This window comes from Vigna umbellata, chromosome 1 (assembly GCF_029865625.1).
Source record: "Vigna umbellata cultivar VRB3 chromosome 1, Vumbellata_1.0, whole genome shotgun sequence".
NCBI lineage: Eukaryota > Viridiplantae > Streptophyta > Magnoliopsida > Fabales > Fabaceae > Vigna > Vigna umbellata.
The window spans coordinates 41,034,419-41,052,162 of NC_142165.1; the positions used below are offsets into that span (position 1 = coordinate 41,034,419).

A 17,744-nucleotide genomic window follows, 5' to 3' on the forward strand; every position below is an offset into this window, starting at 1 on the left:
AATTGGAACAATATCACTGATGATACTAAAAAATTCTAGTTTTAAATATTATCTTGTGTAAAAAACTGTTGTAAAATCTTACTATACTAGCAGTGGAAATAACTATCATCTTATTTTAAACCTTTAAACAATAGAACAGAGATGAAATTTCAACATATATCATCGTCTATCAAGACACAAAAGATGTCTAAAGAAGTTTATGGTTATAAATTTAGTACTGTTACAGTAAACTAAAAAAAAAAGAAAGGACAACTATATTTAAGGTGACTCCTTTAAATCATTTTCTATTTTTGAAAAATGGCTTTTTGACGTAACCATATAAAAACAAAAGCATGCAAACGGAGAATTAGGAAGAATTTAACAAAGGAATCGTGAGAAACCAGAAACCCACACGCACAGGCTTTAACACGCCGTGTGTGGAGGTGTTTCTGGTGATTCCTTTGTTATACTTCCTCACGTTTACCAATCATGATAAACCATCTCAAGGTTCTTTTTATTTTCTCTATCTTGTTCCTTGTTGTGGCCGAAGCCAGAATCAAAAGACAGCACAAACACAATATCCATGTTCATCATCTTCGCCATGCACCGCTCCTTCGCGACTACCAAGACCAAAAATCATTATTTGCTGAAGATCCCTTCTATTCTGAATCACCACCACCTCCTCCAGAGTTACCATCTTTTTCTGAGCCCCCACCTATTCCCTTCTTCCCACCCTTTCCTTTCCCTCAACCTGCTCAAGAAACTAATAAGGCTCCTTTTCTAGTAAATTCCATTGGAAATTGGGAGTTGATTTCGGAAAATGCAGGTGTTTCGGCCATGCACATCAACTTGTTACCCACAAACAAGATCATCGTCTTTGATGCCAAAATTTTTCGCACCTCTAGGATTAGATTGCCTCAAGGCGAGCCATGCGTTCCGTACAGAGATGCGGGCTCTACAGAAGACAAATTCGATTGTTTTGCTCATGCAGTCGAATACGACATCGAGACAAACCAAGTTAGGGCAATACAGGTGTGTCATTCGTACTTTTCCTTAAGTTTTCTTCAGATAATGTTGTTGTTGTTCTGTTATCGTGATTAGAGTTGTCTTTCATAATTTATCATCAACGATATCACGTAAGTTTTTCCTTTTTTCAATGTCCTTTTTGTCTTTTTCACAATGGAGAACTTGGGTGCAGGTAACACAGGGAGATCCATGGTGCTCCAGTGGAGGGGTTCGATCTGATGGTACCTTCGTGAGTACTGGTGGTTTTGACACCGGAGGTAAAAGCATTAGATACATGGGTCCTAACTGTGATGGTTGTGAATGGAGGGAATATGACAACGTTCTAGCAACAGATAGATGGTACAAAACCTACCTAGTTCATATACAGCACCATTTTCACAAAAAAGAGAAATAATTTATTTAAAATTTATGTAAACTTGTGAATAGGTATTCAACTCAACAAATGCTTCCAAACGGAGACTTCATTTTGATAGGAGGGCGCAGATCATTTAGCTATGAGTTCGTTCCAGCAGAAGGCCAAAGGAGTGAGAAACCCTTTTATTTCCCCTTCTTAGCAGAAACCTCGGACATTGACGAAAACAATCTCTACCCTTTCGTCCATCTTTCCACCGACGGTAACCTCTTCATCTTCTCCAACAACCGCTCCGTTCTTCTCAACCCCATCTCCCACAAAATCGTTCGCACCTTCCCCGTCTTACTCGGTGGCAGCCGCAACTACCCCGCCTCTGGCATGTCCGCCCTCCTCCCAATTAACCTCGACGACCCAAACCCCAAGGCTGAGGTCATGGTTTGTGGCGGCAACGTTCCCGACGCCTTCCACCTTGTCGAGACAACCAAAGTCTTCCTTCCAGCTCTTCAAGACTGTAATAGGTATCACACATACATGTCTCTCTCTCAACAATTTTTCTCATGAATTTTTTCAAGAAAAAAGACAATATATGTAATAATGTTTGATTGAAAAGTGACATAAAAAGTTGTTGATTACTACAGGTTGGTGATTACGGAGGAATTTCCTGAGTGGGAGAGCGAGTTGATGCCTTCGGGGAGAACCATGGGAGACCTGTTGGTGCTCCCCAATGGGGAACTGCTGCTGATCAATGGTGCAACAAGAGGTACGTCTGCATGGTGGGATGCTGACATGCCTAACTACACACCCGTGTTGTATAAACCGGAGGAGCCTAAAGGGTTAAGGTTTACGGTGCTTAAGCCAAGCACCATTGCGAGAATGTACCATTCTACTTCCACGGTGCTTCCCAGTGGCAAGATTTGGGTTTCTGGAAGCAACACCCACAATACGTACAAGGATGTTGACATCTTCCCAACTGAGACTAGAGTCGAGGCTTTCTCTCCTCCTTACTTGGATCCCAATTTTGACATGTTTAGGCCACAGATTCTCGAGGATGCTTCTCAGGAAGAGCTGACATATGGTACTCTCTTTGAGGTTAGTTTCTCAATGGAAGATGGAGCTGGGTTGAGTCAGAACGATATTAAGGTGTCCATGTATTCCCCACCCTTCACCACTCATGGATTCTCTATGGGACAGAGGCTCTTGTTTCTTAAGATTTACGAGTTGATCACAGAAACCGAAGGGTCTTACAGGGTCAGAGTGGAGGCTCCTCCATCCAATGTTGTTGCTCCTCCTGGCTACTACTTGTTATTTGTTGTTCACCGTGGCTTGCCTGGCAAGGCAATCTGGGTCAACATACAATAGAACATAAACAATATCTTGTATGGAAAAGATACAGACCTGAATGTATCATAACCCAACTGTTAGGTGCTCTTTCTCTTGGTTTTGGCTGTAATCCTTTTCATGATCTTAATATTCAAATTCTTCATTGATTGGTATACTCAAGGAAAGTGCCAAGTGTCCTTATTCTATCTCAAGTTTCTAATTACTATACACTATTATTGCGCAGTCGTAGCATTGCTTACTAAGTGTATTTTTTATTTGAGTAGGTGTGACGTAATTTTATATTTATTTGAAATATAAACTTTTATATTTTTTCGAGAGTAAAAAGTGCGTAAAGATAATTAAAAAAAATATAATTTTTTTAAGTATTTTAAAGAATATTTTTTTTAATTTAGTTATTTATAGTGTATAAATATATTAGAAGTACACAGAAAATCACAACCACATTCATAAATAATTATATTTTTATTATAATTATATTATCTTTTTAATTTAAAATCATAATTATATTATTATATTATTAAAAATCATGTCAATGTTTTTTTTAACACGTGTCAAACTAACTTTTTTCATATATTAACACGTACATTAACCGGAGAAATCACGTTTCTATGCTAGTACAGACACAAGATTATTTAAATTTTAACCAAATAATATTTTATTTTCACACAGCAACAATTTTAAATTACACGTAAGTACATCTTTCGCGATATCAATTTCCAACTTGTATATATTTTTCTCTGTATAGTATAAAATATTAACCGAGTGGTTACAAATAACCAATCGGATATTCAGGTAATCTGTTTATATCTTATTCTGTTTATATTTTATTGGACTTATATCAGCTCAGTATCCATGAGATAAATTATAAATACAAAGCCAGGGCCAAAAGCCAGGTACGTTCCACTTACCCTACATGACTCTCAAATACTCAATAGTGATAATCATTCACTAAATATTCAACCAAGAGCCGAGGCTCTTCAAATCACACGCCTAACTTGGGCGTCGGAGTACCTTTTGCAGGTACATCCCCCTCGTCAAGAAGGAGACCGATCGGTTTGCGCCAACACCGATCGGCCAACAGGAGGAGTTTGGAAGCGAGCGAGCGGCCCAGACGTGTCAGCAGGTTAGTCTCTCGGTCCCTAAAAGTATCCACCGAAACATTTTGGCGCCCACCGTGGGGCCGAGCGTCAAACCCAATGACGACCACGAGGAGCATGGAGGAACAACAAAACACCAGAAAGATTGTTAGAAACCACAAGAAACCAAGACGAGCGTTCGGTCTCGACATCACTATTTCGGATCAATACGAGAAACTTTCGACAAAGTAAAAACTACACGTGAGACGTCGTCAACAAGATAAGTATTTTTTGAAATATTCATATTTCATAAAATATCTAATTGATAATAGATATTATAACAACTATTTTTATGTTAAATATATAGTATAATCCATAATATATTATATGATATATGATATATAATATAGTACATAACTATAAATATAGTTATCTAATTATTATAACCGAAACATTTTCTGGCATGATTCAAATAGTCAAATAAATTATTGTGTTAGAGATAACTATCAACAACAATATTATAAAATCTCGAAACGGTTTTGATACCTTGTTTATTATCTATGTTATTTATTCGGTGCAATTCATAATATTTGGTAACCGAATCATTTATTATACGGTTATATACCATAATATATATCATCATGAGAATTTCAGCAATGAACATCTTGAACAAATATATATCGAAATCCACGCCATCAACTATGCAAGTGCAGACTAAGATCTAGTCATAAACGGACTTCATGCTTAAAGTATCATGGAATTCAATTAACGAAGGGGAAGTCTCCTATTGCAAACACTGATTGCCAATTTCGTCAGCAAAGTTCATAATTAACGATCAAGTCCAAGACCGAGCGGTAAATCCCTCTCGGGAGAGAGGTAAAGCCCTCTCAAAGACGAACGGTAAATCCCGTTCACTAGGAAACAATCCTAGCTTAAAGCGGAGGTAAAACCCTCTCCAAGCCGAACGGTAAAGCCCGTTCCCTAGGAAGCACTCCTAGGTCGAAGACCGAGCAGTAAATCCCCCTCGGGAGAGAGGTAAAACCCTCTCAACGACGAACGGTAAATCCCGTTCACTAGGCAACACTCCTAGCTCAAAGCAGAGGTAAACCCCTCTCGGTTAAAGTCGAAGGTCGAGAGGTAAACACCTCTCGGTTAAAGTCGAAGGTCGAGAGGTAAACCCCTCTCGGTTAATGTCGAAGGTCGAGAGGCAAACCCCTCTCGGTTAAAGTCGAAGGTCGAGAGGTAAACCCCTCTCGGTTAAAGTCGAAGGTCGAGAGGTAAACCCCTCTCGGTTAATGTCGAAGGTCGAGAGGTAAACCCCTCTCGGTTAAAGTCGAAGGTCGAGAGGTAAATCCCTCTCGGTTAATGTCGAAGGTCGAGAGGTAAACCCCTCTCGGTTAAAGTCGAAGGTCGAGAGGTAAATCCCTCTCGGTTAAAGTAGAAGGTCGAGAGGTAAAGCCCTCTCGGTTAATGTCGAAGACCGAGAGGTAAACTCCTCTCGGTTCCTGTTGAAGGACGAGCTGTAAATCCAGCTCGGTTAGTGTCGATCGTCGATCGTCGAGCGTCGATCGTCGAGCGGTAAAACCCGCTCGGTTAATGTAGAAGACCGAGCGGTATATTCCTCTCGGTTCCTGTTGAAGGACGAGCGGTAAATCCCTCTCGGTTACTGTTGAAGGTCGAGCGGTAAAACGCTTTCAATTCCGCCAACGCAGCCTCCCTCAAACTCATCAGTCCTATAGTTAACCACGGCTAAATCCAACCGCTTAACTCGGACTTGGGGGGCATAATGTATAGTATAAAATATTAACCGAGTGGTTACAAATAACCAATCGGATATTCAGGTAATCTGTTTATATCTTATTCTGTTTATATTTTATTGGACTTATATCAGCTCAGTATCCATGAGGTAAATTATAAATACAAAGCCAGGGCCAAAAGCCAGGTACGTTCCACTTACCCTACATGACTCTCAAATACTCAATAGTGATAACCATTCACTAAATATTCAACCAAGAGCCGAGACTCTTCAAATCACACGCCTAACTTGGGCGTCGGAGTACCTTTTGCCGGTACATCCCCCTCGTCAAGAAGGAGACCGATCGGTTTGCGCCAACACCGATCGGCCAACAGGAGGAGTTTGGAAGCGAGCGAGCGACCCAGACGTGTCAGCAGGTTAGTCTCTCGGTCCCTAAAAGTATCCACCGACTTGTATATATTTTTCTCTATTTCAAATGTTGAAAGTAAATCAATGAACAATACTTTCTATATCTAAATATAAGTAAAAATAATAATGTTTATTCTCCCTAGATTCATATATATGAATTTAGAAAAAATATTTATTCGTTGAATAGAAACAAAAATTATTATTAAATTGGTTTATAGTATACTTAATTACGTGAAAAATAATTAATTTTGTTTATAATTGTATTAAATTCTTGGAGTGGACATGAACAACATGATTTTGTAGAATTTTGTTTGTATATATTTATTCATCTTATTTATTTTCATACAATTTAAATTTCTTACCTTCTAAGTTTAAAAGTGGTATTCACAGCTAACAATCCGAACATATATATCTATCTCGCTTTAATGTCTTAAGCAAACTAAACCATTGTGCTACCCTTTCGTCTGGTGAAACAACAGACTCTATGCATGAAATCATAAACCATTGTTAGTTTCTTTCTCTTTCCAAGCAATTTACCTTATTTGTTAGCTTTTGTATACTTTCGTTTCCACAGTGCACATTTGAAAGCTGATAAGATTTTTATAAATAAACTTATTTTAAGCAGTTAATAAAGGTTTGGCGGAAGTATGTAAAAGTATGGTGAGATTTATATATAAACTTATTTTAAGCAATTAATAATCCTGCTACTCCCATTCTACGTTTATACTCGTGATATTACATTCAGTTCCGATCCCCGAGTTTCACCTTGCTCAGGCATACAGTCTTAGTTGGCAGCAACACCTCACCAACTTCCTATAAATCGTACCTTGTGAACCTCAAAATACCATTAGTACATCTAGTTATTTTGATTCTTGATTTATGGCATCATATTAGTGTAACTTTTTTCTGAGAAATAAAATCTTAGACATGCCTGTAGTGGCTGGAAAATATTTAAAATATAAAAGCAATAATGCAGCAGGTTTTGAAGTTCAAACACTTCTACGCCATCGGGAGCCATCTTATTTATGAATCCTGACATAAATTCAGTAGGCTCCCAGTTCGAAAAGTAATAATATCAAGATGACAAATCCTATGAACGGGTGTACATATACGCTCAGAGAATTTAAATGAACAGAGTTCATCTTTAGAACGTCATATTGCTTTGGAACTTATATAATGACCACACCAACCAATCATCAGTTTTCAGTTTCATAGAAAGGCAAACACAGAAAAGGTTGTTGTAGGGGTTAGTGTGTCCAAATTTGAAAAAATGCTAGTAGCTTTGTTAACCTTAGCATTCCTTCCCAACATTATCCAAGTGGATGCCAACTTTTCCAAGAGCATGCACCTCACTTGGGGAGTCCAACATGCATCAATTCTGGGTGAAGACCTTCATCTTGTGTTGGATAAAACCTCAGGTGAAACATTTATGCTTACCATGCACCAATTTAGATTTCAATTGACTGGTATCACATGGTGAGAAAACTTTGCATCAACGAGAAAAGAACAAAAGTTAATTGCATTGCAATTGAATACTGGTGGAAAAGAATGATAAGATGAATCCGATAACATTTAAGTCTGAAGATAAGAGCATAACAAAGATATGTTCGTATAGAACTTTACCCAAGACTTCTGATCAAACTAAACATTGCCGAATACTATGCAAACTAAAGTAAAATAAATAATAAAAATGCACTATCTACTTACTTCTAGCTGAATGGTACAATGTGTTATTGTTGTTGCCTTCGGATTTCAGGGTCAGCTGCTCAATCGAAGAGATCATTCTTATTTGGAAGCATTGAAATGCAAATCAAGCTTGTACCTGGTAATTCTGCCGGAACAGTCACAGCATACTATGTAAGTTCACTGGATCCAAGAGATCTCGATAACACCAAAATATGCACTTTTGAAAAAACAAATCCATCAAGCTTCCATTACTAAAAGAAATGCTAATTAATGTCTCTTGCCCAAACAGTTATCTTCTGCAGGAAGCCAGCATGATGAGATCGACTTTGAGTTCTTGGGCAACAGTACAGGACAACCATACACTGTCCATACTAACTTGTACACACAAGGAAAAGGAAGCAGAGAGCAACAGTTTTACCTCTGGTTTGACCCAACTGCTAATTTTCACAATTACACCATTCACTGGAATCCCACAGAAATTGTGTAAGTTGATAAATTTTACCAGAGCACAAACTTATTCGACTTTCTAAAATTGTTTATAACCCATTAACTAGAATCCTGTGACTGGTACCTCAGCTGGTATGTTGATGATGTGCCAATTCGTGTTTTCCGCAACCATGAACAAGAGGGTATCACTTACCCAAACAAACAAGGAATGAGGGTTTACACCAGCCTATGGAATGCAGACAACTGGGCAACCAGAGGCGGCCTAGTAAAGACGGACTGGAATCACGCACCATTCACAGCCAGATTCCACCATTTCAGAGCAAGGGCTTGCAAGTGGGGTGGAGCAAAGAGCATCCATCAATGTGCCTATAATACCCCTGCAAATTGGTGGACTTCCGCTAGATACAAGAAGCTGACCCACACCCAGTTGGAACAGCTGAATTGGATCAGAAACAATTACATGATCTATGACTACTGCACAGACACCAAAAGATTCAACGGACAGATGCCTCCAGAATGCTTTAAACCACAATTCTAAACATCTGATTCGTATTCCCTGCAGTCACTTTCCACCATTCACACAGTCAGCGATTCAAAACTATTACACAAAGATCGGAACATTTTTTTTTCTTTGAAAATCAAACTTAAAACATGTACTTGAAGCTGATCGTCCCATCTTCATCGAATAGTCACAAAAAAAGTTGACAGTGTGAAGGTGTGGAAATGTAGCTGCAACAAAAGTCACGCATCTCGGCAGCTGAATTGTTTTCATCTCCTTTCTTCTTTCGTGTAACATTTGTTTCTTATTTGTCCCGATCTTGGTGATACCATTCTTGTTCACCATGTACTAAATAATCTTTTATCCATGAATAAACAAATTATGTGATATGGGAATTTGCAAAGTGAACCCTAGGCGATGTAATGAAATTGGAGGCTCTTAAGTCGTAACAAAAAACATAACAGATTAAAAAGTTTAAAAAATGATTTTACAAAGATGGTGGAAAAGCCACTACTAAGAGTTGATGCAGAAGCAGAGACCGAGGACAATAAGAGCGGTACCGAAGAAAGCGCGGAGGAGGTGCGTGCGTTCCCCGAGAAATATGCCGAAGATGGCGGTGGCGGCGAAGGTGGTGGCGTTGGTGACAGGGACGGCGAGGGAGAGCGGGGCGTCGGAGAGGATGGCGAAGAAAGTGGCGGAGGCTGAGAGGTTGACGAGGAAGGGAATTGAGTATTGCCAGATGGAGAGAAGCTTGAACCAGTTCCCGAGGGAGATGCGCATTTTCTGGCCCATGGATGACTGCGGATGTGGCTTTGCAGAGGATTTCAGAGCCTCGTCCCAGAGAAGCGCACCGTGGCGCATGATAGCGTTGGTGGCGCCCCACACCATACCCACTGCGATCATCTTCTCCATCTTCGCTCCCTCACACTCACACTCGTACTCTCTCTCCCTCTCTCTGAAAGCCTCCGTGTTTTTTTACATGCGTTCCTCATGGGCTAGGCTAACCCGAATTAAGCTGGGCCTTTAACCCGATTTTTTTATTATTTTTTTTGCAAAACCTTCAAGATTTTAACTTCATTCTGGAATGAATTCTAGGGAATTTTAACTGTATAAGTTTGCTTTGAAAAATATATTCATTACAACATGTATGATTTTTTGAAAAAATAATAATTTATTTATACACACAAAAATTGATTACATATTATTAAAAAGGATCGTATACATCTATTAAACTCTAGGAAATTTGGTTTAATTAGATAAAAAAGATAGATTTAGTAACATATTTATGATAAGAAGTTGTAAGATAGTTTACTTTCATAAATAAAACCATACCTCTAGGTATTTGTCTCAGTGTTAGGTTAACCTCACTCAAATAATAATGTGTAGTGGAACTTTTTTAGAATTTGATTGGATGAATTTTCTTATAAATAAGTGAATGGGTGTTACATTAGAGGCATGTTACATGTTGTACCAAAGGCTAAAAGCAAGATTACCAAAGGCTAAAACATGTTTTTTTTTTAAAAAAAAAAATAGAGACATGTTACATGAGCACGTTTTCCTTTCTTACGACAGCTTCATAAGAGATGTAGAAACACGAACTTTATTTTAGATTACTACATCATAACACGTATTCTCTAATTCAAGAGACGGTGTTTACATATCATTGACATTATTGTACGTACGAAGAAAATCAAATTCTTAAGTATCTCACGAATGTTATGGGAGTTTCTTGTCTACATGAATATATAAATTCTTAACACATGTTATTAAGTCAAGATCTTATGATAATGAATGACCTTTTTCATACTTAGATATGGCGAAAACGAGTCTTAAAGTTGTAGTTGATTCTCACATAATTGGAACTAAAAATTACAATATGCAAATTTATAGCCATTTTAGATGATTTAGTATTGAATAAAAAAAATTGTAAGTTTTATTAATTGATTTTTATAATAAAGTCTGCACATAAATTACACCACAATAAAATTAATCTAAGCAAAAAAAATTTCAAATGACCCAAAAACCGTTAAAACATTAACTATTTGTTTAAATATATTATATATATGAGTATAGATTATCCAAATTACAATAAAACAAATTGAGGGGGTAGGGTAGAAGTTAGTGTGACCCCACCACGGAAAGGTGGTATTCGCGCAGCAGCAGCACGTCCACGTATGATACAGTACTCAGCAGTCAAAAGGAGATAAAAGAAAGCCACCACAACACCTAGGCAATCCTCGCGAACATGCTAATAACTCAATCAAAGGACACAAATACCCTTGCTTCCTCTGTTCTTTATTCTGTCTACAAATACCCTTCCGCCCTCTTGCTTTCTATCGGCTGTGTGGCTTCGGTTTCTCTTCCGAAGGGACAAGCAGCAACCACTCCGATTCCCAAATCATACTCTGAATCGCTTCTTGAACCTTCTCAACATGGAACGCATCGTTGGCCGCAAGTACAAGCTCGGCCGCAAGATCGGAAGTGGATCCTTCGGCGAAATCTACCTCGGTTAGTCCTATCTCTTTCTCTCTTGTCCTATTGATTTCATAATTACCGTTGAATAGAAGTTTCTCTGTTCTCATCTCTCGCTTTCGGTTTCGCTTTTTTTTGTTGCAGCGACGCATATTGACACCTTCGAGATCGTCGCCGTCAAGATCGTAAGACTCTGCGTATTGTTATTTGTTTGGGCATTTTCTGTTTGTTTCCGGCTCTATTCTATTTCGCAAGCGCTATTGTCTGATTGAAGTTGCATGTGCGAATTTATGTGTCTGATTACCATGCATGAATTGACATGTGTTGTTTTGATTGACGGCGGCTACCGGTTAGGTTTTCAATCCGCTGAAATTGAATTTTACTGTGTGTTGGGATACACAATTGTTCTCTCGTGTGTTGCAGGAGAATAGAAAAACGAAGCATCCGCAACTTCTTTACGAGGCAAAGCTCTACAATATTCTTCAAGGAGGAAGTATGCATTTTTCAATTTTAAACCTTTTCTTATCGGTGTTATTTAGAGATGGAGTGTATCAGGAGGTTGGTGAATTCAATTTGGATGTTGCCACGCTTTTGCATGCAGGTGGAATTCCGAACATAAAATGGTCTGGCATAGACGGGGAGGAAAATGTGCTTGTTCTTGACTTGCTTGGGCCGAGTCTTGAAGATCTTTTTGTGTATTGTGGAAGGAAGTTTTCATTGAAGACAGTGTTAATGTTGGCTGATCAAATGGTAAGTTAGTCTGTAATCTTTTGACGGTAAGATTTGTTCCTACACATATTCACCAAAGTGGATCTTTAAATCGAAAGTATCTGAACATTATTCTGCCTCAATTGGACTCGATAAATTTCCTGTCTGTGTTAGCTGAATTGAACTCCCGCCCTCCTTTCCTGACCCTTCAGTCATGCTTTCTTCATTTTCCTGTTAGTATTGCAGTTTACTTTGGTGTAGATTAGAAAATTTGCCACGAAGTTACTTTCTTGCATCTTCTTATATGATTGACTCTAATTACATTTGATATTAAGTATTGACTTCTTTGTTTTCTTCTTTTGGACAGATCACTAGGATAGAATATGTGCATTCTAAAGGATTTCTGCATAGGGATATTAAACCCGATAACTTTCTCATGGGACTTGGTCGGAAGGCCAACCAGGTAACTACTCATATTATTGCTCTTTTCTTGTGTAGCACGTCGAACTTGCCCTTAAATTATTTGTTGGTATTTATTTAGGTTTTATATATGTGTGTAACTGTACTGTCTTTTTCAGGTTTACATAATTGATTTTGGGCTTGCAAAACGATACCGGGAATCGGGTACCAATCGCCACATCCCTTACAGGTGCTTTTATAGGATTCTCTGTTACTTAGCTCATTTTTTTTTATCTATTTTTGATTCAACATTTATATCATGTAATTTTCCTTTGTGTGGTTTTAAATTATTTTGATATTCCAACCTATCTATTAGTTGGTTTACATTAATATTATATTTTTCGTTTGGAAATTTCTGTTATTTTTCTCTGTATCTTATTTCTTCTGATCCACGGGAAATACTCTGGAGTTATACTAACAATACAAACATGCAGGGAGAACAAAAACTTAACCGGCACAGCCCGATATGCAAGTTGTAATACTCATCTTGGGATTGGTAAGTTTGAAGTTAGAATAATTTATCAAACTTTTCAGCCTAAATAAATTTCTTTTGTTTTTCATTTGTTATATTTTTTATTTTGCAGAGCAAAGTCGACGGGATGATTTGGAATCTCTAGGATATGTACTTTTGTATTACCTCAGAGGAAGGTACAGTATTCTTCTCTCCTTTTCTTCTAAAAGTGTTTTTTGTGTGTGTAATCTTTAATTGTTGGAATGATATGATGAAAATCCTGACTATTAAATGACTATATTTCTGTCTAGCCTTCCTTGGCAAGGTCTAAAGGCTGCTACGAAGAAACAAAAGTATGATAAAATATGTCAGAAGAAAGTTTCAACTCCTATTGAGGTAAGTTTGGACTATCAGTCTTGTGAAGAACAACCCGCCTCCCCTCCCCAAAGATAATGGTATGCTTATTTGTTTGTTATTTTCCTAAGGTACTTTGCAAAACTCATCCCGTAGAGTTTGCTTCGTACTTCCATTACTGCCACTCTTTGACATTTGATCAGCGACCTGATTATGGATTCTTAAAGCGCCTATTTCGGGACCTATTTACTCGAGAAGGTGAGCATTATTTTAATATTTTGTGTAATATAAAATTGAATAAATTGCACAATTGTGTTGATATGCTTTTGAAAAAATATTCTTGGTCCTGGACATATTGTTGCATTTTAGTTGGGATTCAACAAGATGTCTTACTAGGAGACCAAGGGGAAAGGGTATAATTTTTTGCTAAATTAAAATACGGGAAATTGTTGAAATTATAAGGTTTTAGATGTAGAGAGAGGGATAGGAAATAAGAAAACTAAAATGGCTGACATTGATATTGATTTTTTATGTATTACTTTGTGATACAAAACGTAAGCGTCAATACTTATTTATAAAATACTAAGTAAATATGGCTACGTTATGATTATACTTTTCTTTGTTTGTCAGGCTATGAATTTGATTACGTTTTTGATTGGACCATTTTAAAGTATCAGCAATCTCAAAAGAGTGCAGTGCTCCCTCCACTATCTGTAAGCATTTGAATTTTGGGACATGTTCTTCCTGTATTTGAGGCAGAGGAAGAGGGTCAATGATGGTTTTGCAACTACAGTCTTCCTGTGCTCCTAACTAATTTATATTATGTCATCACAGCCAGTTCCAGGAGCAAGTAACAGTCGAGCAATTCCAATGAATATTGACCATCATCAAGGTTGGTTGAATCCTTTTATGTATGTCAATGAGAACTGTACTTTATTAAGTCTAGGATTATGGACAAATTAGCATTTAGATTTCTGCTTTTTGTTTTTTTATTATTACCTGATTGGCATGTCTTAATATATATTCAGGGCATGTTATGGAGCGGAACAGAGCAGGCGATGCTGCCGGTTCTGGTGTTAAAATCCAGTTTAAATCACCAGGGGGTAAAAATGTGAGCTATGAGAATCCACTTGACAAAAATGTAAGCCATCTTATAGATTTTCAATTTTTTGGCTTTGTTCACAATTCTGTGATTGCATACTCTTATATCTAATATTGAACCAATCACTGTTTAGCAATTATTATTCAATTATTTTTTGTAGATTTATGGAGAAGCAGATATACCCGCTGCTTCATACTCTCCTGCTAGTACTTCTATAAGGAACTCCTTGAAGCTATCTTTTTCTGCTGAAGCTTCCAACCCTGGACACGGGCAAGGCAGTAAAATTGGCCCTTCAAGTAGCTGGATGTCATCTCTGCAGCACACGTCTTCTGCTAAATGAATGCCAAATATGGTGATTATCTATCTTTTTTCTTTCTATGCCGTGAGATTTATTGTGTAATACTTATCCTTGACCATTTGTATTTTGTTGTATTTCCAGTATGAAGCTTTAAAGAAGATTCTATACATCTTTTCTCAAGTGTTTGGTCAACAATATTGAAGTGCATTCGTGGAGACTGCAGATGTGCTAGAAAATCGACAGATTGCGTAGCTCCTATTTTGAGGCCATTTATTTTGCTTCTTTCCTGAGGTGACTACAAATGATTGTGCGGTATTAAACAGACTTCCCAGGCTTGGCCCCTGTGCTGTACATAGATGTCAAATTTGGCACACAGCAATATTATGTATTAATGTTTTCATGTAAAATTAATGTGTGAAGTAGCCGAGTTACTCCAACATGTTACTTGATGATATATGTGGCAACAGAGTTTGTTTTAAAACTTGAAAATTGTTTGTCAATATTATAAATTGCAAATGTATTTTCTGTTTCTTTTATTTGGATATCTTTGATAACAGTATTTTAGTCTTTGCTTCTCATTTATTTTTTTCCTGGTTATTTTTGTTGTATATAATCAAAATGGTACATTGCAATTTTAAATGCCCACACATAATGTTAGGAATCATCCATACGTAAAATTTCTTAGCATGAGAAAGATTTATATGATCTGAAAGAGTTTCATCTTTATCAATCGTTTTCATGTCAAGTATTTCATTCAACTTCCTTCCTCGTGATCACATGATTTGCCTTTCATGATTGTTAGTTGCACTTTCTTGTTATTCACCAGGTTATCGAAAGTGTAAGTTATTCTGATACTGAAGCAAACATTATGGCTGAAGGATCACTGAAATAATGATCTCTTTTGGGTTAGCAAAGGTAGTTATTGGTGCTTTGGCATCTATTTATAACTTTTATGAATAAGAGGATGTTGTAACTAAATATCAATCAAGATTTGTGCTTCATCATCATTTGGAACTTCTCATTTTCTCTTGAACTCTTAAAGTTATTGAAAAAACAAAGGAGAAACACTACAATATCCTGCCACTGTAAAAAATTGTAGTTTTATAGAATTGGCAGTAGTTGAAAGACTGGAATGGCATTGTTGGAATAATTGGACATAGTTAACAGTAGTTGGAATAAAGATATTTCCTGCTTCAGATTATCTTTTATTTTTGTCGACATTTACAAATTATATGGCGTCAATTCATTTTTATAATAAATCTATGATGCTCATGAAACACTGCTATGCTTGTAGGTAGCACAAATTTGTCACTTTCCTAGGTTAATTTATACTGTCATTCCTGGGATGAAGTGAACAATAGTCTTATTTAAACTGATGTATATTTCATGTTGCTGTGGTAGCTGTTAAGTTTAACTGTGCAATTGGATTGCTCAATTATCTGTTCGTGATTTTTATTTTTGCAGGTCTTCTTTTTCCAATCAATATTGTCTGAAGGATGAAATTTGGCAGACTCCATGATGCTGCTACTTCTGATAAATAATTCAGCATAACCACACGCAGAAACTAGGTGAGAGATCATGTAAATATTGCCACTGCCATACATACCAGTATCACTGAGCTGATGTGTCAATGTGATTCATATGTTAATGGAAGTAGTCACTGACTTCAACAGGAGACAAGACTACCTAGTACTGGTGCTTCAATTTAAGACTCTTGAATCGTCTTGCTGGCCCAAATGGTAATCAAATTTTTGCATTCTACAACTGTATTTGTTCTATTTATTGTTGAACTCGTGAAAAATGTCATCTACCAGTAAAGTTTGCATAGCTTGTGGTGCTGATATGGGTTTTTTTGTCTAGCAGTTTGCTAACTTCAATTCAAAGCTCCCAAGACACCATATTCTTGTATATATGATACAAGTTATTATATGATCCTCTTGTGTTCTGAAACTTGTGGAAAGGTTTGTTTGGTGGGCTTTGATTGTGATCAAGTTTAAAAGAGGGAAGATTTGCATTGAATTTCCATTGCTTTAGGACTAGGAGAGCTTGGTAACTTGCTTGAAACTAGAGTTGCTTGTAATTTGAATGTTAGTTGGTGAAGGTCTATTGAGGAACATATATATCTTTTTTCTTTGATCCTATCCATCATTTCTGCAAGGTGCCAAATTAATTTTTTTAATCAATGGACATAACCTATTTCCATTATTTTTGGTACTTGTGCGTACGAGTCTCCCAACAAAAATCTCTGCAAAGGGGCCATGTATCTGAAGGAACAGCTAATTTTCATAGCCTAAACAAGATTTGGTTTCAATTGAACTGAATTCCATTCTTAACTAGATGACATTTGGGGTTTCCATTGATAAGTAAAGACTACTTGGAACTTCTATGACCCCTCTCCCCCTTTGTTCTAGTTCAGTCTAAATGCTTCTTTCTGTTCCTGAATAATTTGTGTTCCTTGATTTAGCCATAGACCAACTGTGTCAGATAAAGTGCATTCATGTGGTGAATGGAAACTATGAACTTGCAGATTTCATATGCAAGCTTATTCTCTATACTAAATCTTCGTAATTCAAGATCTCCATCTTGTGGTACAAGCAACGAACAAAATTATGTTGAAATATAAAATAATATTTTGCAGGGATTGTGAAGATTATTCCCAGGCACCATCCATTTCCGTGAGGTTGGTGTTTCAGACGTACGTAGCCAAGCTTATATTGTTTGATATGTTCTTGTAAAATTCTGATGTATCAAGTACTTCCCAGGTTGAGTAAATGGAAATTGTGAACACAGGGAAGCAGCACCCTGACGTGCACTCAGAATTTGATGAGTCGATTGCATTGCTGGAATGCTATCAAAGTACCAGTAGCATTTACCTTGAGTAAAGTTACCTATGTATGCGACTGTAGGCAAATGTATTCAAATGATTATAATGTAGTTTATAATCCGAAATGTATGCTTAAAGATTTGTGCTGTGTATGATAAAGCATTTTTCGGCCCCTCTTAATATTTCATTCGTACCAATGAATATGATCTTAAAAGTCCGAAATTACGGAGTTGAGATGTGGTACGATTATATAGGGGCTTTTGGTTTGAATATTTTATGGCAAAAATATCCCCTGCGCCATTACGCATAGTATGAGAAATAATCGTAATTTCTTTATGCTTAGTAGCTTGATAAACCTTTTTTGGCATATATATATATGAAGAGTTGCATTTGTAGTAACTCATTATTTAAACTAGGTAAAGAAATTACTGGGTTTGACTCTACAAATCTTTTAGCATTTTAATTTAATTAATCTGAAATGAGTTAAAGAAATTACTAGGCGGTTT

General features: G+C 37.1%; 4 protein-coding genes across 13 annotated transcripts; 3 read left to right on the forward strand and 1 right to left on the reverse strand.

Moving 5' to 3' along the window:
- Nucleotides 1-377: 377 nt before the first annotated feature.
- Nucleotides 378-2,869, forward strand: LOC124843914 (aldehyde oxidase GLOX1-like). Its single transcript, XM_047320749.2, has 4 exons — nucleotides 378-1,011; nucleotides 1,178-1,344; nucleotides 1,432-1,875; nucleotides 1,996-2,869. Exons 1-4 carry the CDS (start codon nucleotides 469-471, stop codon nucleotides 2,714-2,716), a joined length of 1,875 nt encoding a protein of 624 aa, XP_047176705.1. The 5' UTR covers nucleotides 378-468; the 3' UTR covers nucleotides 2,717-2,869.
- A 4,255-nt stretch (nucleotides 2,870-7,124) lies between these two features.
- On the forward strand, nucleotides 7,125-8,879 carry LOC124843044 (putative xyloglucan endotransglucosylase/hydrolase protein 26). The gene is made up of 4 exons (XM_047319667.2): nucleotides 7,125-7,356; nucleotides 7,695-7,795; nucleotides 7,914-8,107; nucleotides 8,201-8,879. The coding sequence occupies exons 1-4, from the start codon at nucleotides 7,209-7,211 to the stop codon at nucleotides 8,607-8,609; spliced, it is 852 nt and encodes a 283-aa protein (XP_047175623.1). The 5' UTR covers nucleotides 7,125-7,208; the 3' UTR covers nucleotides 8,610-8,879.
- A 137-nt stretch (nucleotides 8,880-9,016) lies between these two features.
- LOC124843043 (uncharacterized) lies at nucleotides 9,017-9,555 on the reverse strand. The gene has a single exon (XM_047319664.2). The coding sequence runs from the start codon at nucleotides 9,480-9,482 to the stop codon at nucleotides 9,084-9,086; it is 399 nt and encodes a 132-aa protein (XP_047175620.2). The 5' UTR covers nucleotides 9,483-9,555; the 3' UTR covers nucleotides 9,017-9,083.
- Nucleotides 9,556-10,810: 1,255 nt separating this feature from the next.
- On the forward strand, nucleotides 10,811-17,418 carry LOC124843042 (casein kinase 1-like protein 3). Of its 10 annotated transcripts, none has more exons than XR_015783251.1 (21): nucleotides 10,811-11,078; nucleotides 11,187-11,227; nucleotides 11,466-11,535; nucleotides 11,644-11,792; nucleotides 12,118-12,213; nucleotides 12,329-12,399; nucleotides 12,644-12,705; nucleotides 12,794-12,857; nucleotides 12,972-13,056; nucleotides 13,146-13,272; nucleotides 13,645-13,727; nucleotides 13,849-13,906; nucleotides 14,043-14,155; nucleotides 14,277-14,468; nucleotides 14,556-14,705; nucleotides 15,241-15,329; nucleotides 15,879-15,982; nucleotides 16,088-16,153; nucleotides 16,275-16,375; nucleotides 17,053-17,094; nucleotides 17,177-17,418. XR_015783251.1 is itself a non-coding variant. In XM_047319662.2 (15 exons), exons 1-14 carry the CDS (start codon nucleotides 11,003-11,005, stop codon nucleotides 14,454-14,456), a joined length of 1,275 nt encoding a protein of 424 aa, XP_047175618.1. In that variant the 5' UTR covers nucleotides 10,811-11,002; the 3' UTR covers nucleotides 14,457-14,468; nucleotides 14,556-14,950. The 10 variants fall into 10 exon arrangements, 1 of the variants encoding a protein (XP_047175618.1); XR_015783250.1 differs by having other exon boundaries at nucleotides 16,278-16,375; XR_015783248.1 differs by having other exon boundaries at nucleotides 16,088-16,463.
- The last annotated feature ends 326 nt before the right edge of the window (nucleotides 17,419-17,744 follow it).

Coding starts and splice junctions, on each gene's coding strand:
- LOC124843042 (XM_047319662.2), top strand. CDS start 11,003: ATGGAACGCATCGTTGGCCGCAAGTACAAGCTCGGCCGCAAGATCGGA. Junction 12,400..12,643: donor AATCGCCACATCCCTTACAG/GTGCTTTTATAG, acceptor ACAAACATGCAG/GGAGAACAAAAACTTAACCG. Junction 14,156..14,276: donor AGAATCCACTTGACAAAAAT/GTAAGCCATCTT, acceptor TATTTTTTGTAG/ATTTATGGAGAAGCAGATAT.
- LOC124843044 (XM_047319667.2), top strand. CDS start 7,209: ATGCTAGTAGCTTTGTTAACCTTAGCATTCCTTCCCAACATTATCCAA. Junction 7,796..7,913: donor GAACAGTCACAGCATACTAT/GTAAGTTCACTG, acceptor TTGCCCAAACAG/TTATCTTCTGCAGGAAGCCA. Junction 8,108..8,200: donor TGGAATCCCACAGAAATTGT/GTAAGTTGATAA, acceptor CTGGTACCTCAG/CTGGTATGTTGATGATGTGC.
- LOC124843043 (XM_047319664.2), bottom strand. CDS start 9,482: ATGGAGAAGATGATCGCAGTGGGTATGGTGTGGGGCGCCACCAACGCT.
- LOC124843914 (XM_047320749.2), top strand. CDS start 469: ATGATAAACCATCTCAAGGTTCTTTTTATTTTCTCTATCTTGTTCCTT. Junction 1,012..1,177: donor ACCAAGTTAGGGCAATACAG/GTGTGTCATTCG, acceptor ACTTGGGTGCAG/GTAACACAGGGAGATCCATG. Junction 1,876..1,995: donor GCTCTTCAAGACTGTAATAG/GTATCACACATA, acceptor TGATTACTACAG/GTTGGTGATTACGGAGGAAT.